Raw genomic sequence first — 24,656 nt, forward strand, 5'->3', positions numbered from 1 at the left:
AGTGGTACCCGGTGGGGTCTTCTGCTGTTGTAGCCCATCCGCCTCAAGGTTGTACGTGTTGTGGCTTCACAAATGCTTTGCTGCATACCTTGGTTGTAACGAGTGTTTATTTCAGTCAAAGTTGCTCTTCTATCAGCTTGAATCAGTCGGCCCATTCTCCTCTGACCTCTAGCATCAACAAGGCATTTTCGCCCACAGGACTGCCGCATACTGGATGTTTTTCCCTTTTCACACCATTCTTTGTAAACCCTAGAAATGGTTGTGCGTGAAAATCCCAGTAACTGAGCAGATTGTGAAATACTCAGACCGGCCCGTCTGGCACCAACAACCATGCCACGCTCAAAATTGCTTAAATCACCTTTCTTTCCCATTCAGACATTCAGTTTGGAGTTCATGAGATTGTCTTGACCAGGACCACACCCCTAAATGCATTGAAGCAACTGCCATGTGATTGGTTGGTTAGATAATTGCCTTAATGAGAAATTGAACAGGTGTTCCTAATAATCCTTTAGGTGAGTGTACACACACACATATAATCTCGTTATGTTTTATTTATCAATAGACACTAAAGTCATGTACACCACTTTTCTTATATATCCTATTAAGTCTTTCACAGTTGGCTTGAATTAACGTTCTTCTTTCAAAGTTATACCCAATTCTTGCAACAAAGTACAGGAAGTGTCTATTATAAATAAAGTGAGAAACACTTTCATACATGCATAATACAACATGGGACAGATTAATTTCTGGTTCACAACACCAACATTGGACAGAAAGAAACACTGACCTGTATGGAATAATGTAATTCCATAACATTTCCAACATATTCCATATATATTCTATTAAGTCTTTCACTGTTGGCTTCTTTTTCAAAGTTATACCCGATTCTGGCAACAAAGTACATCAGGTATCTATTATAAATAAAGTGAGAAACACTTATGTTTCTATTCCTTTGGAAATACCTTATTTTTCAAACCTACAGTGAGGGGAAAAAAATATTTGATCCCCTGCTGATTTTGTATGTTTGCCCACTGACAAAGAAATGATCAGTCTATAATTTTAATGGTAGGTGTATTTTAACAGTGAGACACAGAATAACAACAAAAAAAATCCAGAAAAACACATTTCAAAAAAGTTATAAATTGATTTGCATGTTAATGAGGGAAATAAGTATTTTATACCCTATCAATCCCAGGTGTCTTTTATACAGGTAACCTGCTGAGATTAGGAGCACTCTCTTAAAGGGAGTGCTCCTAATCTCAGCTCGTTACCTGTATAAAAGACACCTGTCCACAGAAGCAATCAATCAATCAGATTCCAAACTCTCCACCATGGCCAAGACCAAAGAGCTGTCAAAGGATGTCAGGGACAAGATTGTAGACCTACACAAGGCTGGAATGGGCTACAAGACCATCGCCAAGCAGCTTGGTGAGAAGGTGACAACAGTTGGTGTGATTATTCTCAAATGGAAGAAACACAAAATAACTGTCAGTCTCCCTCGGTCTGGGGCTCCATGCAAGATCTTACCTCGTGGAGTTTCAATGATCATGAGAACGGTGAGGAATCAGCCCAGAACTAAACGGGAGGATCTTGTTAATGATCTCAAGGCAGCTGGGACCATAGTCACCAAGAAAACAAATGGTAACACACTACGCCGTGAAGGACTGAAATCCTGCAGCGCCCGCAAGGTCCCCCTGCTCAAGAAAGCACATGTACAGGCCTGTCTGCAGTTTGCCAACATCTGAATGATTCAGAGGAGAACTGGGTGAAAGTGTTGTGGTCAGATGAGACCAAAATCGAGCTCTTTGGCATCAACTCAACTCGCCGTGTTTGGAGGAGGAGGAATGACCCTAAGAACACCATCCCCTCCGTCAAACATGGAGGTGGAAACATTATGCTTTGGTGGTGTTTTTCTGCTAAGGGGACAGGACAACTGCACCGCATCAGGGACGATGGACGGGGCCATGTACCGTCAAATCTTGGGTGAGAACCTCCTTCCCTCAGCCAGGGCATTGAAAATGGGTCATGGATGGGTAAGGCAACACAGGAGTGGCTCAAGAAGAAGCACATTAAGGTCCTGGAGTGGCCTAGCCAGTCTCCAGACCTTAATCCCATAGAAAATCTGTGGAGGGAGCTGAAGGTTCGAGTTGCCAAACGTCAGCCTCGAAACCTTAATGACTTGGAGAGGATCTGCAAAGAGGAGTGGGACAAAATCCCTCCTGAGATTTGTGCAAACCTGGTGGCCAACTACAAGAAACATCTGACCTCTGTGATTGCCAACAAGGATTTTGCCAAGTACTAAGTTGAAGGGGTCAAATACTTATTTCCCTCATTAACATGCAAATCAATTTATAACTTTTTTGAAATGCGTTTTTCTGGATTTTTGTGTTGTTATTCTGTCTCTCACTGTTAAAATACACCTACCATTAAAATTATAGACTGATCATTTCTTTGTCAGTGGGCAAACGTACAAAATCAGCAGGGGATCAAATACTTTTTTCCCCTCACTGTATTTGTTTCTGTGTCTGTAAAATAAACATTTTTACAAAACATAGAGTTTGTAGTGATTTTTCAGGGTTTCAGGGTTTAGTAAAATGCAGTTTTGGGTCATATAAATACAATGTTGTGCATTTTTTACTATGTAGTTTGCAGATTACTCCTAGAAGTCATGTAATTCATTTTACAAAACTTAAAATTTGCAGTAAAATACAATCTTTGGTTATTATATCCTTTAAATGTGGTCCCTATTTCTGTGTTTTGTATGTGTTTCATGCTTGCAGTTGTCCCCATGTATTTGTAGGTTTGAAAAATAAGGTATTTCCAAAGGAATAGAAACATAAGTGTTTCTCACTTTATTTATAATAGATACCTGATGTACTTTGTTGCCAGAATCGGGTATAACTTTGAAAAAGAAGCCAACAGTGAAAGACTTAATAGAATATATATGGAATATGTTGGAAATGTTATGGAATGACATTATTCCGTACAGGTCAGTGTTTCTTTCTGTCCAATGTTGGTGTTGTGAACCAGAAATTAATGATTACACGTATCTGTACATAATTTTGGAGTCTTTTTCTACATGTCCCATGTTGTATTATGCATGTTTGAAAGTGTTTCTCACTTTATTTATAATAGACACTTCCTGTACTTTGTTGCAAGAATTGGGTATAACTTTGAAAGAAGAACGTTAATTCAAGCCAACTGTGAAAGACTTAATAGGATATATAAGAAAAGTGGTGTACATGACTTTAGTGTCTATTGATAAATAAAACATAACAAGATTATATGTGTGTGTATATATATATATATATATATACACACACACACACATATAATGTTTTTGTGTGTGTTTGCTAGTATATATATATATATATATATATATGTAATGGAATGTGATATATTCTTAAATATGATCTATGCTAAGTCTACATTTGAGCATTCTCAAATTTAACAAAAATAATAAGTACAGGGCTGGTCAAAACATACATATATAATTATATACATTTCACTGTATCTCTCTAAGAAAAGTGGTGTATTTGTCTTCAGTGTCTATTGATAAATATAACAATGAGATCTATACATGTGTTTATGTGTGTTTGCTTAAAAATATATTTATATATATGTAATGAGATGCAATATATTATATGCAAGTCTATACATTTCTTAATTTTTTTCTTATCTTTTAATTTTGCTAACACAGTATCATAAAACATTATAACCTAAAAGAATATATAAGTATTTAAAACTTTAGTTTTTCTTATTGTATTTTACTCAGTATCATAAAACATACAACCTAAAAAATATATAAGTATTTAAAACTTTACTCTTTATTTTTTTATTTACCAACACAGTATCATAAAACATTATAACCTTAAAAATATATAAAACTTTAATTTTTTCTTATTTTTTAATTTACTAAAACAGTACCATAAAACACTATAACGTATATATATATATATATGTATGTATGTATTTAAAACTGCCCAGCGATGGACTGGCGTCCCATCCTGGGTATATTCCTGCCTTGCGCCCTGTGCTTGCCGGGATCGGCTCTGGCGTCCCCCGCGACCCACATGGATAAGCGGTTTCGAAGATGTATGGATGGATTTAAAACTTTTCTTTTTCTTATTTTTTAATTTACTAAAACAGTATCATAAAACAATATAACCTGAAAAACACAGTTTATGGGGCGCGCTGTTGAGCACAGGTATACGAGGATGCAATTTTCTCGAGCTCGGCAAACATCATCCTTTTATTTACTATTTATTGAAAAACTGTTTTTTTATTTTTTTTATACTACCCCATTTCATTTAGTTTTAAGTTTATTTTGGGAGTTGGTTTCTGCCATTAGTGATTATATTTAATCCATTGCAATGCCAGGACCCCGAAAGAAAAAGACTCTCATGCAGAGGCCCGTGCGCCCTCGACCTCTGTTACTACAGACTCCCCGTCAGCAAGTGGATAGAGCAGCAGTTCAGCTGACCTGCACAACGTGAGTGGTGCAGCTATTATGGCAGCCATAAAATCCATGGAAGAAGGACTTAATTTAAAAATAGATGCACTATCCTCTTCTCTGCGAGGGGAGATTGTCGCCATTCTTGCGGAGCTGCATTCATCCGTCCACCGATGCTCAAGACAAACATCTTGGGGCCCTGGAGAATGCTGCAACGGAGTGGTCATCTTCTGTACTCTCGCTGGAGACAAAAGTAAGTGCACTGTCAAAGGAAGTGACCAGCCTTCGTACCAAATGCACTGATTTGGAGGGAAGATCACGGCGAAATAACATACGCCTCGTTGGGATTGCAGAGGGCTTGGAAGGTCCTCACCCCAGCGAATTCATCGCTAAAGCTCTGGTGGAAATCCTTGGCCTGGAGGAGACACCGCTGCTGGACAGAGCACACCGTTCCCTGCAACCCAAACCCTGAGAGGGAGAGAGGCCACATTGCTTTATTATACGGGTCCATCAATTTGATGTGAAGGAGAAGATTCTCCATCTTGCCAGATGGAACCAACTCCGATTTTGGGGGGTGAGGGTGTTTGTCTACCCTGATTTTGCACCTGAGATTGCAAGGAAGCGATCTGCCTATGGGGAGGTTAAGCGCATTTTAATCAATCTCCCTGATGTAAGGTATGGCTTGCTTTTTCCCCTCTCGTTTCAAGATTTCATTTGGGGGAACCCAGTACATCTTTGAAAACCCAGAGGATGCGATGACATTTGTCAAGCGGAGTGTCCTACCTGCGGCGGGTTCCCTCCCTGTGTGAGCGCTCTGTCTGGCGGGGAACTGCAGGGCTGTAATAGCCTTCTGTGTTTCATCTTAATGTGGCTTAACTTGCTTACATAGTTATGGTTGGGCAAGAACTATGACATCGTTAAATTGTAGTGCTTTACTGCTACTCATTTGCTGTTTATTACTCCTCTTTTATAACTGACTAAGACTTTAGATAATAATGATAATAAATACAAAAAACATGTTTAGGGGTTCCACTGTTACAAGTTTAGGTGAGTTGTAGCTTTTGACATGCCTACACGGTAATACAGTAGATATTTTCACATACATTGGTATTTTAAAGTAATTACTATATAATGATGGCAACCCTGCAGTTATATTGAGGCTTATTATTTACAGTTTGTTTCTATTTGCACAATTACGGAGTACTGCTTGCCGATTTATTGTATATATATTTAGGATTAATGTCTATTCCATTAGTATTGGGCACCTCTTGCTGCGTTTAACTGTGCAATGTAGTGCATATCTTTCCCCATTGGGCTGAGGAATTTCTTTCGTTTATTATATATTGTTCTTGGTTACTGCTGTTTGTATCGCAGTTTATCAAACACTTTATGCACTTTGCTTTTAAGGCAAATGCTGGGTTCTTGTTAGTACCAATATTGTCTATATTTAGGGCATCTCTCTGTTTAATAATGATCTTGGGGGGGTGGGAGGGAGAGAAAGAATGGTATATATGCATGTGTGTTAACTGTGTGTATGTACGTGTGTATATATATACTTTTATTGTTGTTCTCTCACTTCTGACCATCCCCGGCACATATTGCATTACTTTCTTACACATTTGCCCATGTTTGTCTGTGTTATTTACATTAATAATAATAATAATAATAATAATAATAATATTATTATTATTATTATTATTATTATTATTATTATTGTGGTAGCTATTTAGTTTTGGTGTCTTTTATACTCTAATTTTCTCTTTTCTGAAATTATGGGGATTGATAATTTTTTGTAGCCGTTTTGTTTTTCAAAATGTGTTTGCGGAGCGATAGAACAGGAATAATGTGTGTTGCAAGGAAATGTGTTTGTGCTCTTATTAGTACGTCACACTTTGTTTCGGGAAGTGTGTTTGGGTGGAGGGTGGGAATTTTATTTTTATTCTTGTCTTTGCTTTTGTTTTGTTTTCTTCACTTTTCATCTTTGTGGCTGTTGTGTGCTCAGCCAAGCAGCATGTGATTGGTAACTCTCTCCTATTTTTTATGCCACCCTGTGATCAATCAGTCCAATCTTATAAAATCTTTTTACTATGACTAATCCCAGACGGAGGTCCTGTGGTGATGGGTGCTCTGTAAACTTCACCAGTTGGAATGTGAAGGGCCTTAATCACCCTGTGAAACGTAATAGAATCTTAACTCATCTGAATGGTAGATTCATTGCGGTCACTGGCAAACTTTCCAATGCTCCTGTAATTTTGGCCAATGTCTATTCCCCCAATTGGGATGACAGTGCTTTCATTACTAACTTTTTTTCCTCCCTGCCTTCCCTGGATTCCCACCAGCTGATTCTTGGTGGGCACTTTAATTGTTCTCTCAATCCAGCCCTTGACCGCTCTTCTAATAAGCCTGCATCTGTTTCTAAAACCGATTTAGCTATTAAATTTTTCCTCGATTCTTATGCAATCTCTGACCCTTGGCGGTTCCTTTTTCCATCTTCAAGACAATATTCTTTCTTCTCCCATGTCCATCACACTTACTCCCGGATTGATTATTTATTTTTAGACAAAAAATTACTCCCATTTATCCGTTCATGCACATACAACAGTATTGTCATTTCAGATCATGCTCCTATAACCTTAGAATTAAGTTTTCCTATTCAGTCTGCTACACATCATCCCTGGAGATTCAATCCGCTGTTACTGTCCGATTCTAATTTTGTTAAATTTATAACTGCTCAAATAGATTATTTTTTTTAGAAACAAATACCACACCAGATATTTCTCCCTCCACTTTTTGGGAGACATTTAAGGCTTATATACGAGGTCAAATAATTTAATTTACTGTTCAAAATAATAAACGCAGATCAGGGAGACTTTCAGAACTGGTTAATCTCATCTCTCAAATAGATCAAGTTTATGCCAACTCCCCTACACCAGAACTTTACAAGGAGCGTCTAGCTTATCAGACTGAATTTGATCTTTTGTCTACAAAACAGGCAGAACATCTGCTGTACAAAGCCCGCCATACAACTTATGAGTATGGCGACAAGGCCAATAAAGCACTCGCCCATCTTCTTCGGCAGTCAGCTGCTCCCCATTTAATTTCACAAATTCAGTCCCAGTCTGGCCTGGTAAATGATCAAAAGGAAATAAACAATCAGTTCTATAATTTCTACTAATCTCTTTACACATCCGAATCGTCTTCAGACCCTTCCTCTCTAGACCCTTTTTTTAAATGACCTCAACATTCCCTCTATTGATTCTGATATGAAGTCTTCTCTAGAAAACCCTGTTTCACCTGATGAGATAATTAGGGCAATCAAATCCTTGCAGACCGGCAAATCTCCTGGACCTGATGGCTTCCCTGCAGAATTCTACAAAAAGTTTAGCAAACAGTTATCACCTATCCTAACTTCTATGTTTTTGGACGCTTTTAATTCCTCAACCCTACCGCCTACTCTTCGTCAAGCCTCAATATCCTTATTGCTTAAGAAAAATAAACCCTCCATCAACTGCAGCTCATATTGTCCCATATCACTTTTAAATGTGGATGTTAAAATCCTTGCTAAAATTTTAGCCCTGCATCTTGAGTCTGTCTTGCCAACAATAATTTCTCCAGATCAAATTGGATTTATTCGAAACAGGCATTCCTTTTTTAACCTCAGACGGCTTTTTAATATTATTTACACTCCCTCGGTAACACCTCTGCCTAAGGTGCTTGTGTCTCTTGATGCTGAGAAAGCTTTTGATCGGGTCGAATGGGACTACCTTTTTGATATGTTACAACGGTTTGGCTTTGGCCCTACATTCATTTATTGGATTAAATTGCTGTACTCTTCCCCTCTTGCTTCTGTCCGAACTAATAGTACCCAGTAGGGCTGTGCGATATGACGATATATATCATATGACGATAGAGAAACGTCTATCGTTTCATATTATGCTATATCGTTTATATCGTGGTGTCACAAATTGCAATCTTTACGGCAGTATTTTTCGTCATTAGGACGCTTTTCGTTCTTCCCGGTTCTTCCACACGTGCTGGTTTAGCAGATGTTAATGCACCACTATAAACCCGGCTGTGCTAAATCTACCTGAATCTGTACCTTTTACAGTGCATGTGTTGCTTGATTACTATTACGTGTGTTATTGTTGTTATGTGGCAGTAAATCATACTGTGTATATGTATATATGTGCTCTGAGGTCGAAACGCGTAAGCATTATGATGTTCACTTTTTCTCTAATACATAATTTTTGAGACATCGGTGAATATGGACTGTGGTTACAAATATGGACGCCAGCTATTTATAAACATATATATATATATATATATATATATATATATATGTATGTGTGTGTAAGTATATATATCCCATAACAACATAACACACGTAATAGTAATCACACAACATTTGCCCTGTAATTTGTTGCATTCTGTATTTCCCACGACAGCCTGCATGTAGTATTTGTTAGTTTTGCTTATTGAAGGATTAACAAAATACTTGTAGTTTGAATGTCTTTGGTCTTATTTTGTGGCTTGATTGGATAAAAAAAAAAGAAATATCGAGATGTATATTGTGTATCGCCCAAACTTCTAAATATATCGAGATATTATTTTTAAGTCATATCACCCAGCCCTAGTACCCAGTCTAAATATTTTCCTCTTCAGCATGGAACCAGACAAGGGTGTCCACTTTCCCCTCTCCTCTTTGCCTTAGCTATTGAGCCCCTTGTCATTGCACTTCATGATAATCATCAGGTGCAGGGCATAGAACGGGGAGGTCACACTCAGAAGGTTTCCCTGTATGCTGATGACCTATTACTTTATATTTCTGAACCGGCTACCTCTCTTCCACACGCAATATCCATTATGGAGCAGTTCGGGAAGTTCTCAGGATACAAATTGAACCTTGATAAAAGTGAACTTTTTCCCATTAATAAAGCTGCCACCCAATATCTGCTTCACACTTTACCCTTTAAAATTCCCCATGATAATTTCACATATCTGGGAATTTCAGTTACGGGTTCTCATGCTAATCTTCTTAAATCCAATTTTACCCCATCTGTAGAACATACTAAGCAAGACCTTATCCGTTGGTCCACCATACCATTGTCACTCGCTGGCCGAATAAACTCTGTTAAAATGACTATACTCCCCAAGTTTTTGTATCTCTTTCAATGCATCCCAATTTTTATCCCTAAATTGTTCTTCACTAAGCTTAATCAATTGATCTCCTCCTTTATTTTGAACAAAAAATCCCCTTGCATAAGGAGAGTTTTCCTTCAAAGACCAAAGGCAATGGGGGGCATGGCGCTACCTGATTTTCAAATGTATTACTGGGCAGCCAATATCCGGAATCTCTTATATTGGCACCAGCCCCAATCACAAGAAAACTACCCCAGCTTGGCTACGAATAGAAATGAATTCCCATAAACCTCATCTCTTCCTGCCTCACTGTGTTAATCTCTGCCGATATTGATTTCAAACTATGTTCAAAATCCCATAGTTAGACACACACTGAAAATTTGGTCTCAATTTAGAACTCGATTTGGCCTGATGTCACTTTCTGTACTTTCCCCTATTGACAGTAACCACCTGTTCCCTCCCTCTCTGGTAGACCAGGCATTTCATGTTTGGCACAGACATGGGATAATAACCATTCAGGATTTATACAAAGATAGGATTTTTATTACATTTGAACAGCTTGCAAATAAGTTTAATTTACCTCAGTCCCATTTTTTTCGATACCTGCAAGTTAAGCATTTTATACGTTCTCAATTCACTTCACTTCCCCCGAAAACTGATACAGATTCCATACTCTGTGTTTTACCAAATAACAAGGGTCTGATATCCCAGATTTATTCCACTATCTTTCTCTTACACTGTCCCTCCCCGTCCGTATTAAAAACTTTATGGGAGCAAGACTTGGGCCTAACTTTCCATGACGAGCAGTGGACGGCTATTTTATCTCGGGTGCACTCCTCGTCTGTGTGTGCTAGGCATGGGCTTATACAATTCAAGATTTTACATCGTACCCATATATCTAAAACCAAACTGGCTAGGATTTTTCCAGGTTTGGACTCAATGTGTGACAGGTGCAATCAGGCTCCGGCCACTCTTATACATATGTTTTGGACACACTTTCTCTATTTGAAACTTTTTCTCAGATTACAGGATTCAAAATTAATCCTACACCACTCATAGCTCGTTTTGGTGTTTCACCAGATGAAGTCCCACTGTCCACAAGTCAGTCAAATTGCTTGGTCTTTGCCACTCTCCTGGCTAGACACCTTATACTTCTCAATTGGAAGCGGGCTGCCCACCTTCATTTGTTCACTGGATCAGAGACACTATGCAATTTCTCAAATTAGAAAAAATCAGACACACATTCCAAGGGTCCACTGAGAAGTTTTATTCAATTTGGCAACCCTTTTTGTCTGTTTTTGATAAATTGAGCCTCCCTTCCCTATCTTAGCTGGAGGTTGAGATACCCAAATCCCTTTTTGGTTGCCTTTCATTCCACTTGTTGCTGGCTGCGCATGATAGTTTTAATATTATTATTATTACTAAATATATATATTTTTAATATTATGTATTATATGGGTGTATGTATGCATTTGTATATATGTATAATTATTATGGTTTTTTTTTAAGATTGTGAGGTGGGTGGGTGGAAGGGGATATAATTTATATACATCCCATACTTAATCTTTTGTCCTTCTCAAGTTTATGATGTCTCTGCATTTTATATTATATTCATGTATCCTTGCTTGGCATTGTGTGAACTATTGCATAAACTCAATAAAAAAAATTCATGAGAAAAACACAGTTTCTGCTATTAAACATTACACCTCCACACCAGCAGGGTGAGGTACCCTTGGACCCTCACCATGATGGATGTCATCCTAACAAAATGGCTACCATCTCAGCAGAAGACCTGGTGACCTTACAAATGGCTGACATCCAAGATGGCCAACATCCAAAATCCAAAAGATGGGACTTCCGGTCTAAGGTATGGAGGGAGGGTGGGACTTCCGGCCGTCAAAATAATTGATTCCTCCATCTAGACTACTTTTACTATTATAAATAAACGTATAGATTTTGAGGCAAGAGACTATTTGTGCTATGTTTTCAGTATCCCAGGCCTGTCATTCCATAGAAAGCAGCTGTCATTAAATGTCATTCCACTTAAATTTTTTATATGATGTTATTTTAAAGAAAGTGTATTCAGGATTTTAGGATTCCTGTGTTGGATTTGGAGATATAGGCAGTCCTTCTGTTTTCCGCATTGTAGTCTATGGGCATTCAACTCCCCATTATAGTTAATGGGTATTCTGTTTTGTCATTCATTTTAGTCTGTCTGCAATAAACTAATAATAAAGTTATATCAACACTTATTTGTGTTCTAGGTAAGGTGGTGTTGTGATTTTATTTGTATTTATTTATTTAAATATCAGCTACAGCCATTTAGAAATAATAATAACACAAACTTTTAAATAAATCAAACTGTTACATTGTTACATATCTCTGCATATCTTCGAGCTCTCAATTACTTAACTGAACTAATAATTTCCTAAATCAGAGCCATTTTTATACATACCACAGAGCATGATAGGATGTTAATTGTTTTAATTGTATCACACTGTACATCTCTTTGGAGGCATCTGCATTTGTTATGTTCCTCCACTCATTTATTCAGGCTTCTCCTTTAATGTGTCACCCACCTGTGTGTGTGTGTGTGTGTATATATATATATATATATATATATGTGTGTGTTAGCGTTTGCTTAGAGATCATGTGGCACTGCTTTGTTAAAAGTAACTATGCAATTTGTAAATGTAAATTTGTAAAAGTTTTTAAATGAGCTACTTTTTACTTTTACTTGAGTAGTTTTTTAAACTAGTACTTTTACTTGAGTAAAATTGCATCAAAGTAACAGTACTTCTACTTGAGTAGAATTTTTCTGTTTTCCACCTCTGGTGTATAGACAACATTATATTCAGACAAGCATGTTCCCATAAGAATACATTTCCATGTGCAACAATAACTACATATTTGCTATATAGTATCATTATCATCTTCATTTGTGCTAGTATATATGGATTTTAAACAGCACAACGTGACTTCCTTAACTTATTACTCTTTATGCAGATTTGTAACTGCAAACAATACTTGCCGTATTATTTATCATTTACTTAGCAGACGTCCTTAACCATGGTAAGTTACAGTTGAAACAAAATACACACATTTCACGATTATTCATCCAGCTACAATATAGCAGGTTATAAATTGAACTAAAGAGTGCAAGTTTCAGTCATGGCATTTATGGACTTATGGACACATTTATTAAACCAGTCCTTAATATTTTAGGGGGAAACCCAGATCTGCTGTATTTATTTATTCATTAATTTAATTAATCGTGTTCGCCTTCCTACGGATTGTCTCTGCGGATTGTCTACACCATTCACAAAACGACAGCGTGACACACCATTTGGTTGTTCAAAAAATATTAATAAAATCGACTGCTACCGATTCGATTATTATCCTTCAGTTTATTTTTAACTAGTCACGGCACTGCACTGGGTCCTGTGAAATCCAAGTTTTTAATACACTCGGATATTAACTGTAAGCAGTCATTGTTTCTGTATGTGGATTTTACTCCATGCTGCTAATAAAACTGTAATTTCTTTGTGATCGCACACCGCACTTGAGATTATATCTTCCAAAATAATGTAGCTGATCTCTTCCCTGTCTGTCTGCAAGTCAAGCACACATCTCCGCTTCTGAAAGAGAAGTATTTCCTCATAGTCATAGTTAACCGTCTACAAAACCGCGTCCAGACACTTAAGCCAGTGGAAACACCTGTTTAAACGTCCAGGGCTGGACCCGCCAGTGGAAACGGCATTAGTGTGTCTGATCGGGCTTATTCTATAGGAAGACCGAGACACACACAGATATTTCCTGATGATGATTTCACTGTAGGAGACACACACACGCACACAAACAGTACCTGATAGGGCTCTCTCTGTAGGAGACCTGGCTGCCATTGAAGGAGCCGGTAGAGCTGGTGCTCGCCCCGTCATCCTCTGGGGGAGGGTAATAACCCCCCGTCACCAAGCGCAAACTGCGCCTGGACATCACTGAGAGAGAGGGAGAGAGATTTTTTAAAACAGAATAATTTTCAATTTTTTGTGTTATTTATTTTTCTTTCTCTTGTTCTTAAATTTGTTTTCAACCTGCATTTAATGTATTTATTTACTGTACTTTATAGAACAGTTTGGGAAATATTAGATTATATTTTGAGGTATGTGTGTATTTTGTAATTGCTTTGGCAGCACAGCTAATGAGCTTGTTTGTAATCTTCCAACATGTGGAATACATGTACTGTATTCATGATTCAAGGGAATCAACCACAATTACAAATTTCTCAAATTATACATTTATTTCCGAAAAATAAAAGACAATTATTGGCACTCTTGTTTTCAGTACTTTGGGCACCTACCTCTTGCGGGGATAATGGTACTGAGCATTTTTCTTAATTTTTTTTATGATGTTGGAGAACACATGGGATGAGATATTAGACCATTCCTCTTCACAGAATCTTTCCAGATTTTTGGACTGCCTTCTTCAATTCAAACCACAGGATTCAATGGGATTCAAGTCCAGAGACTGAGATGCCTGTTGCAATGTTGATTTTGTGGTCAATTATCAATTTCTGCTGAAAGATCCACTCACGGCCAGGGATTCAGCCTCCTGGCAGAGGCAACCAGGTTTTTGGCAAAAAGTGAGTGCGTTTGTGCGTGTAAGTGTGTGTGTCTCAGTTTGAGTGTGTTGGCAGTGTGTGTGTCTCTTAAAATGAATAGGCTGCCTTGGACACACTCACGCTGACACACAATCACTAAAACTGAGAAAGAAAAAATGAATAAATACAATGAACTAAATTATCCTTCTTAGCCCAGTCCCAGCCCCCCAACACTAATTAATCCCCTGCTAACAAGGACGCACACTAGTGAGGGGTGAGTGGGCTCCAGCCTGCAAACAGCTCAGCTATTGTCTCCCTCAATCTCCCAATGCCAAGTTAGTGATCAGTAACAATAGGCTACAGTACACTGCAATACACTACTGTACAGTACACTGTAATACACTACAGTGCAGCATAATACAGTACACTGCAATACATGATAGTACAGCACAACACAGCACACTACAGTACAGCACAACACCGTACACTGCAATACACTATAGTACAGCACACTATACAGCAGCCTTAAAAAAATTAAATGCTGTGCTCAGGACAGTCAGTTCTGTGTGTTCGTGTTTGTGTGCATGTGTGACGTGGGGCTGCTGTGCTAAGGAATGCCCCATGCGCTGTATTGTCAAAACGCCACTGTTCTCAAGGCTAGCACACAGGCTTGTGGGTAAGAACTGGACACTGTGTCGCTGAGTGGGAACCCATAGCAACCGGTCAGTGTGACACAGATACAGTGAGGGGCTAATGCTCTATGACTGACTGACATGTCAGATTTCCCTGAATGAGAATGGTGACAGTGACACGCACTTCCTGAAAAGTGACCTCAAGGGTAGTCTGCAGCTCTCCAGGACCAGGGTTGGAGACCTTGCTGTACTGTACTGGACTGTGTCTCTGCAGGACAAGGGGAAGGCAGTTTGAAGGTAACAGAGGTGTGGTGATGTCAGTGGAGTTGTGACATGAAGTGAGAAACCAGTATCTATTCTTAATCAAGAGTGTGACTGTGGCCTCCCTCACTCACACACCAACACACACAGGCCTGGCACCACTGCACACACACTCTCTCTCACACACACACACAAACATTAACACACTCTCTGAAACCGACACCCACACACTGATCAATATGGGGCACCAAATGTAAAACAGCGCACACTTTTTTTGAGTGTCGTTTTTTCACACATTGAACTTAAATCTTGTGTTTTTTCCCACATTTATAAATATTTTGTTTTTTTAAATAAATACTTAAATAAATGCTAAATCTCCATTTTTGAAAAATAAATATTTAACATTTATATTTAGCTAAATCCTAAATATGGGCTTTGCAAACTGAACATTTAACTTTGCAATAAATTTAAAATGTACATTTTAAATGTAAATATAAATGCAAAACATAAATGTTAAATGTAAAAGTTAAATCTAAATGTTAAATATAAATATAAATGTTAAATGTGGTGTTTGCAAAATAAATATATAGCTAACATGCAAATACAGTCCCACCCCTCTGGTGCCGGTCAGCCTCCCACAGCCGTGGGCATGGCATGATCCCTTAAATGGCGGTGGCTGAAGTGTAGCAACAGCGAGTCCAATATATAAGTTGTTCTGTTATCAAGAAAAGAGATCCTGTCCACACACTGCATTGAAAAGGAAACAAAGTCTGTGGTTGTGGGCGAGTGTATCAAGGGGAGAAACGATTCTGTGTGTGTTTATACATTAATCCCTGGGCTTCTGCTCTGCTGGCCGCTCACTGTATATAAACACCTGCCCTGATCCTCCTGCCACATCCACAGTTTGGTGAATATTTTTAATTCAGTTTTTACTGGGAGCCAGTGTCCACTCAGTGGATCAGTGACCACTAGCTCCACTGACTGCATCACGAAAACACAATCAGACAATTTGATGTTCTGACAATGCAAAGCAACGCAGCTCACATTACACAGGTTACTGAAGTACCGCCCACTGCTGTGAGAGGCTGATCTGACCAGAGGGGCAGGACTGTATTTACATGTTAGCTATATATTTATTTTGCAAACTCCACATTTAACATTTATATTTAGACTACATATTTATTTAAAAGCTATATATTTATTTTGTGACTCAAAGATTTAGGGTTTAGTTGAATATTTAAATCAAATGAAAAATATTTATTTTTCAAAAATGGAGATTAAGCATTGATTTAAGTATTTATTTAAAAAAATAAAATCTTTATAAATGGATTAAGTATTTACTAAATGTGGAAAAAAAACACAAGATTTAAGTTAAATGTGTGAATAAAGGCACTCGGAAAAAAAAGTGTGTGCTGTTTTACATTTGCCGCCCCATAGATCAACACCATCAGTACTCACAGCTGTGGTTCAGAGAGGAGAAACAGGAAGTTTCTGATGGCTGGAGAGGAAGTGTTCAGTGCTCGCTGTGCATTGATGTACTGTAGAGATACACAGTGGGAAACTCACACTCACAATATAGACACCAATAACTGATGTACACTCACTCTTGCACACACACACACTCTCTAATTCAAAATGAGCTTTACTGGCATGCCAAGTTTACACAAGTGTTGCCAAAGCATTTACACTTTCTCACACGCACTCACATAGATGCACCCACACACACTTGGAAGTTTTGCATCTGAACTCAGCTCCTGTTCATTAGCTAAATTGGACTAATTAGCCTCACAGGAGCCTTCTAATCTGCTCATGGATGCCATACTATTCTGAGCTAGGGAGGGGGGGCTGTGGGAAGGATTAGTGTGTAGCTACCTGTAAGAATATAGTTATACAGACTCCCAGAGAAAGTAAAAAAAAACAGACAGACAGACAGGCAGGCAGGCAGGCAGGCAGGCAGGCAGGCAGGTGGGAACTCACACACAACAAATAACAATAATAATAATCTAAAATGAGAGAACACATCTGGAAAATTAGAGTTACATTTGCCAATAAATATCAATTGTGTGGCACATGCTGAGATGTCCGGATGTGACTCAAACAGCAGTAGGCAGTGTTTTGGCAAAGAAGAGTGCTGGTGTCCATGCATTGTTATTTCGGGTGGTGTCCCTCTGCAGGCTGCTGTCAATGAGAGAGAGCTGAGGGCTGCTTTTTGAGGCACTGGTGGTGCCCGCACGCCATAAGGAGGGAGCGAATTAACTTCTCAGCTCCTTAGCGTACTGAGTGACAGCACGGAGGGGGACGTTGGGCAACTTCCTGGGGTTAAGAACAGAGAGCAGCATAGCGTGACACCCTCTGCATCCGACACAGACACAGACAGACACACACACAAACCACAGGCAGCCACACACGCACGCTCGCATACACACACACACACACACACACACACACACACACAAACCACAGACCCACACACAGATCCAGGCACGGGCATACAAACCCAGGTATATACACACAGGCACACACACAGGGAGACACAAAAGGACAGGAACACACACACACACACACACGTCATGACATGACAGGCCTACTAAAAACCACAGTGTTACCACAGAGACACACATAGAGAAAGAGAGGTGGGGGTGAAAAAAGGGGAGAGAGAGGGTGAGCAAGAGAGAAGAAGGAGGTAAGAGAGGAAGGGCGAGAGACTGAGAGATGTAAAGAGGCATAAAGACACAGAGAGGAAAGAGAGATGAAGGAAGGGAGGGGATGAAGGAGAGAGGGAATGAGAGAGAGAGATGAAGGGGGAATAGGAATAGGTACAGAGAGAGCAGGAGGGGAGGGGAGGATTGATGGGCAGTGCCAGTGCCAGAGAAAGAGCAAGAACAGAGAAAGGTAATAATACCTTGAATGAGAAAAATAAAACACACACAGTCATGTACGCACGCATGCACACACACACACACACACACACTGACTGGATCCCCTATTGTAAACTCTGGAGCCTATTACTCACGTCTGACAAATTGAGACACACAGTGGAGGCTGCAGACCCCAGCACTGCTCTCTCATGTGTCCAGTATTGGCACTGCCCTGCTGTCAGCTTTAACTCCATATACTGTCCATATATACAGGCCAATTTTTATTATAAGTCATACAAAGATCTCAGTGATAATATACTATTATAATATACTGTGCCATACTATTACTGTACTATACTATTAGCATATAATAAACTGTGCCATACTATTATACTGTACTATACTATTATAATACAGCTACTGTGCCATACGATACTGTATACTATTATAATATAGCTACTGTGACATACTAATATGTATACTGTACTACATAGGCGCCGAGTTTTGAAATTCCCAGGGGGGCTGAGTTACTAAGCCGAAACCCCTACGACCACTGTCAGATAAAATAATTAGCAAGAGTGGGGGGGCTGACGGTTCTTTCTCCGGTAAGAGCGGGGGGGGGGCTGACGATGTTTTCTCCGGTAAGGGGCGGGCTGATGATGTTTTGAATGATTAAGTAACTCATTAAAATTCCAGGGAGGGCTGGGCCCCGCTTTTTACCACATCACTGGGGAGTTTGGTCCAGATTGTGACAACTCTCTGTGTGAAGAAGTGTCTCCCATTTTCCGTCTTGAATGCCTTGAAGCCCAATTTCCATTTGTGTCCCTGGGTCCATGTGTCCCTGCAGATCTGGAAAAGCTCCTCTGGTTTGATGTGGTCAATGCCCTTCATGATTTTGAAGACTTGGATCAAGTCCCCACGTAGTCTCCTCTGTTCCAGGGTGAAAAGGTTCAGTTCCCTCAGTCTCTCCGAGTAGGACATTCCCTTCAAACCTGGAATAAGTCTGGTTGCTCTCCTCTGAACTGCCTCTAGAGCAGCAATATCTTTCTTGAAATGTGGAACACAGAACTGTACACAGTATTCCAGATGAGGTCTAACTAAATTCTAAATTCTACACTTTTGACAATATACCCTAGCATTCGGTTTGCCTCTTTTATTGCTTCCCCTCATTGTTGGGTTTGAGAAAGTGAGGAGTCCACGTGGATTCCTAGGTCTTTCGCAGGCGTTACTTCATCTAGTTCTATTCCTCCCATAGTGTAAATATAGTGGACATTTGTGTTACCTGTATGTAATACCTTGCACTTGTCCACATTGACTTCATCTGCCAGGTGTAGGCCCACAACTGAATACTATCCAAGTCCCTTTGAATAACCTGTGCTGCCGAGATTGTACCTGATGAGCCACCTATTTTAGTATCATCTGCAAATTTCACTTCCACCTTTATTGACCTCTTGCTGTTGTACTATTGAAAAAAGCTCTTTGAATTAGTTTTAGCTCCTAGAGCTATATGTTTCTTTCTATTTCCCTCTTTGCTTTCCTGATCCCTTTCTTAAGATCTCGTTGCAGTGCAACATATTCTTTGTATTTTGTTTTGTCTCTATCCCTTTTGTATGTGCTATACAACATTTTCTTTCTCTTGATATTTTTTTGCATACTTCTATTAAACCATTTTGGCCAATGTTTTCTGGTCCTCAATTTGCTAAGTTTTGGTAAAAATTTCTCGTCAAGCCTCAAGTAGTATATTCTTAAAATAGAACCATCCATTTTCAACTGAATCTGTATCCAGTGTGCTCCAGTCTAATTGTAGTATTAGACTGTAGTATTATAACATCCTGTACTGTTATAATAAACGGTACCATACTATTATACACTGTACTATACTATATTATATGTTTTCTTAAGGTAGTACTATTGTTTTGAATGACTGGCTGCACTCTGTAAGGCTTTGAACATGTTTCTGTAAGCTAAGTCGCTGTGGGTCAATAATAAGAATAATAACATACTGTGATGACTTGCAACTTGTATCCTTTCTCAAAACAACGTCAGTCGGTCTGTGCCAGCTGTAGGCGCCATATGGATAGAGGGAGGGACAGGGAGGAGAAAGAAAACTAGAAAGAGCTCAACTGTCCCACGTAAACATAGAGGTAAAAATACACTATTCCACGCAACAACGCAGCAGGAATCGACCTGCAACCTCCACGTGCCTGCGTGTCACAGTGAGGGACGCGAGCGCGCGCAAAGATGCTGCTGAACTGTCAGGTCTGTACTGTCAGCGTTACTACAGCATGTCGTTATTATGTTCAGTTGATACGAAGCCAGCACGAAGACGAAAACACAGAAAATAATGATGTGTGTGTGTGTGTGTGTATAACATGAATAATAACAGGCTAATGTAGTGCTGAGTAAAATATTACAATAATAAATCGCTACAAAGAACTCGCAGAAAAGGGTGCCTGCTATTGCAAGACGTCTTACCTGATTCGTGACAGTCTATGCTTTACTTATTTGGAAACACTGGTCACTGGGCTTTCCTTACGGCGGGTATGCGACCACACGGATCCCTATATTCACGGCTTGTTTGTTAGTCTTTGCCCGTGTGTCTCCGGTGCCAACCGTTCGCTGCTTCCTCCTCCTCCGCTTTCTGTAAGACTTAGAAAGAGCTGTGGCTGATGGGAAACCGTAGCAGGAAGATGCATACTGCGCCGCTACCCAAGTCTCGATTCTCTCCTTCCTTTCCTGTCGTCGCTTTGAAACAAAACAGATCCGCACCGAGGCTCAGGTCACAGCCGAGCCAACCAGCGCTCAGCGAGGGTAGCGTGTCTCGTCTCTGGCGCCGCCTGGGGGACTGAGGCGCTACTGCCCTGAGGGGCGTCGCTGTTAAAGGTGCCGCGCTATCTGGCCCACAGCATTCATCACCTGGAATAGCTACTTTTCTAACGAGTTTCGGAATATAGCATTTATTTATTTATTGTTTCGGTCTCCCACACTAAACATAGGTCCAGTCTATCTCTCCGTGTCAGCACTGTGGAGTAGTGGTTAGGGCTCTGGACTCATAACTGAAGGTTGTGGGTTCAAATCCTGGGTGGGGCAGTACTGTTGTACCCTTGAGCAAGGTACTTCACTTAGATTGCTCCAGTAAAATGCCCAGCTGCATAAATGGTTACAATTGTGAGTCACCCTGGATAAGAGCATCTGCTAAATGACAAATAATGTAATGTGTCTATTTTAGCCAAAGTGAAACTTCGCAGCGCCACTTTTTCCAAAAAAGACTTGCCTGCGATTACAATAAGAATGGTAATTTGTCTGATTACTGGATAAAATCAGCGTTTGTGTTAAGAACATAAAAAGAACATATGAAAGTTCAACCATTCAACCCATCATGCTCGTTTGGAAGTGATCCAAAGATCCTATCCAGTCTATTTTTGAATGTTCCCAAATGTTCAGCTTCAACCACATCACTGGGGAGTTTGTTCCAGATTGTGAAGACTCTATGTGTGAAGAAGTGTCTCCTGTTTTCTGTCTTGAATGCCTTGAAGCCCAATTTCCATTTGTGTCCCTGGGTCCATGCGTCCCTGCAAATCTGGAAATCTGATTTTGAAGACATGAATCAAGTCCCCACGTAGTCTCCTCTGTTTTCTGTATTATCATCTGAGAAAATAAGTAACTTGTTGCAAGTTACAATTCAGCTTGTATTGTAACACTTCTACTAGACATCAGGGGGCCCCCTAGAAATTGCGTGGTTTGCGTGTTGGGAAACCACGCCACTGTCTCCACCGTAAGGTACTATCGCTAAACATAGATGCATTACTATCGCGTGCACTCACAGATTCACACACAGCTAGAGCCGACCTGTAAACGTGCACCGTCTTGGAATATAACGCACCGTGTGCCATCATGGCCACTAGGTGTCGCAGTCAGCGCGAGGTTTAAATCACGCTGTAGTTCCTCGGCAGCGCCACACGACGGTGACGTATAGTCGCGTTTCAAACCCTGCCGGCACCGCGATGTGTCCCCGAGTTTGTATGTGCGTGCCTACCCAGACCTACAATTTTTAAGTCCAGGCGTTTCCCTGTGGAATTAATTTGCGATTTTAATACCTATAACAGGCTGCTGTACCTCAGGCATGTACTAAAAAATATTTTAAGACAGACAACAGCACTTGAGCCCCTACTGTGTTGTAATGTCTCTCTCAAGGACCAGGGCTAGAGACACTGCTTAACTGTACATACTGTACTTTGTGTGGTGTCTCATGGGCAGGAAGCTGCAGTGTGGTTCCCACAGGCAGGGACACAATGACAGACTAACTCTGCACTGCACCTGACAGCTGGGAACACAGAAAAAGAGAGAGGGAGAGGGAGGGAGGGATAAAGAGGGCAAAGAAAGACAGGGAGAGAGGTAAGTGAAAGAGATGAGAGGGAGAGAGGAGAGAGGTGTGTGAAAGAGAAGTGGAATAACAGGTCAAGTCTCTGACACAAACACACACACAGACGGGGATAAAAACACTATTTCGCATTAACAACTACGGACCATACAGGTAGGTGTCTATATAAGGGAAACAGGAAACAATTGTCAGCTGCACTGCGGAAGCTGAAATTAATGGTACAGGTGCAGTAACGAGGCACAATCAGGTGGCTATAATGCGATATGATTACTAGCCAGGGAAACAACAACAGCACAAGGAAGGAGACACTCCCTGGAGAGTATTTATTTTGTGTGATAAACACAAAAACAACAAAGTTATAGTATAGATATATGGTGTAAGTGGAGTTTTTTTAGCTGGATTCCTCTCCACTCCCATGAGCATTAAATCCATTGAAATATCATCAGGTATTTTTTGGGAAATCCCACCACCAATTCTGTGCTCTGAGCACTACATAACCAACATCCCTCGGCCAATGGGAGGAATGCATGAGATGTATAAGGCAATTTCACATTGTGGCCATAGCAAGTCATTCTGCTGTCCGGGGTCACATTTAAGGACTTAAAAGTAAGTAGGACATTTTTTAAATGTGCCGTGTGTGAGTGATTGTATGTGTTTTTGAGTGGGCATGGCTGACTCAGTGCCAGGGTCTTGGCGTGGGTACCCTCTAGCCGTGACCTCATAGGGCTGGCACCAGGCGCCCGCTCATGCCCTTTCACAAAACTGCCAACGCCGCTGAAAAATTCCAGCCGGCATAGAAAGCACTCTATTATAGCAAGCCATCAGGAGGGGGAAATAATTATATCGCACTGACACACACACACACACACAGACACACTCACAAAGACACACAGACACACATACACACATACAGAGAGACACACAGGCACACCCACCCTCAAAAAACACACACAGATCGATGGAGATACGCAGACACTGACAGACAAACACACATACATACAGGCAGAAACATGAAGACACGCAGACACAGACACAGACACACACACATATTTTTATACAATACAATACAATACAATAATACTTTATTGTCTACACAAAGTGGAAATTTGTCTTTGGTCTCACTTGATAAAAAAAACACAACAGCATATAATCCATCCACATACACCGATCAGCCATAACATTATGACCACTGACAGGTGAAGTGAATAACACTGATAACACTCCGATCCAACAGATGAGCTACTGTAGCTCAAATTGCTGAAAAAGTTAAGGCTGGTTCTGATAGAAAGGTGTCAGAACACACAGTGCATCGCAATTTGTTGCGTATGGGGCTGCGTAGCCGCAGACCAGTCAGGGTGCCCATGCTGACCCCTGTCCACTGCCAGAAACGCCTACAATGGGCACGTGAGCATCAGAACTGGACCAAGGAGCAATGGAAGAAGGTGACCTGGTCTGAAGAATCACGAGTTCAAGGTGTTGACTTGGCCTCCAAATTCCCCAGATCTCGATCAAATCGAGCATCTGTGGGATGTGCTGGACAAACAAGTCTGATCCACGGAGGCCCCACCTCGCAACTTACAGGACTTAAAGGATCTGTGGCTGACGTATTGGTGCCAGATACCACAGCACACCTTCAGAGGTCTAGTGGAGTCCATGCCATGATGGGTCAGGGCTGTTTTGGCAGTAAAAGGGGGACCTACACAATATTAGGCAGGTGTAGGCATGTTATTTCTGATCGGTGTATAAGTCAATAGATACAATCAATAAATACATTATACATAAAATTACATTCTAAAATACTATTCAAAATCATCCTATGTTAAGGAAGCTAATTGCAATGTGAATAAACCTGGATAAGGGCGTCTGTCAAGAAATAAAAATAATAATAATAATAATAATAATAATACATTATTTCCTGTATACATTTTTGGATGACACAGGCACCCTATAGTGCCTTCTTGAAGGTAACATCTCAAACTCTGAGAACAAGGGATGCGAGTCATCATCCAGAATACTCTGGGCCTTCTTCCTAGTTCTCAGTGCATATAGATCTCCTAACTGACATTGTGACCTCTGCACTATTTTACTAGCAATATTTACCACACTGGTGAGCTTACTCCTATTTTTCTGGCTAAGGTTCCTGTACCAGGCAATGATGTTAAATGACAATACACTCTGAATCAGAGATTTATAAACCATCTCTAGAATATTCGGACTCACCCCAAAGCTATTCAATTTCCTAAGTAGGTAGAGGCGTTGCACACATTTTTTAAAGATATAACCAGTATTCTCCAAAAAGCTTAATTTTTTATCCTGGAAAGTGCCTAGATATTTA

The 24,656-nt window shown here is 40.1% G+C and overlaps 1 protein-coding gene across 1 annotated transcript in view; it reads right to left on the minus strand.

The window, feature by feature from the left end:
* sun2 (Sad1 and UNC84 domain containing 2) overlaps positions 1-20,735 on the minus strand; it is a 42,277-nt gene extending 21,542 nt beyond the window's left edge. Inside the window, exons 1-2 of the mRNA XM_066707113.1 lie at positions 20,416-20,735; positions 13,458-13,587 (exon numbers count right to left, since the gene is read on the minus strand). Of these exons, the coding sequence (XP_066563210.1) occupies positions 13,458-13,585 (128 nt within the window). The 5' untranslated portion in view covers positions 13,586-13,587; positions 20,416-20,735. The remainder of the gene's footprint in view (positions 1-13,457; positions 13,588-20,415) is intronic.
* Positions 20,736-24,656: the final 3,921 nt, after the last annotated feature.

The sequence above is a fragment of the Amia ocellicauda genome, chromosome 6 (assembly GCF_036373705.1).
Source record: "Amia ocellicauda isolate fAmiCal2 chromosome 6, fAmiCal2.hap1, whole genome shotgun sequence".
Lineage (NCBI taxonomy): Eukaryota > Metazoa > Chordata > Actinopteri > Amiiformes > Amiidae > Amia > Amia ocellicauda.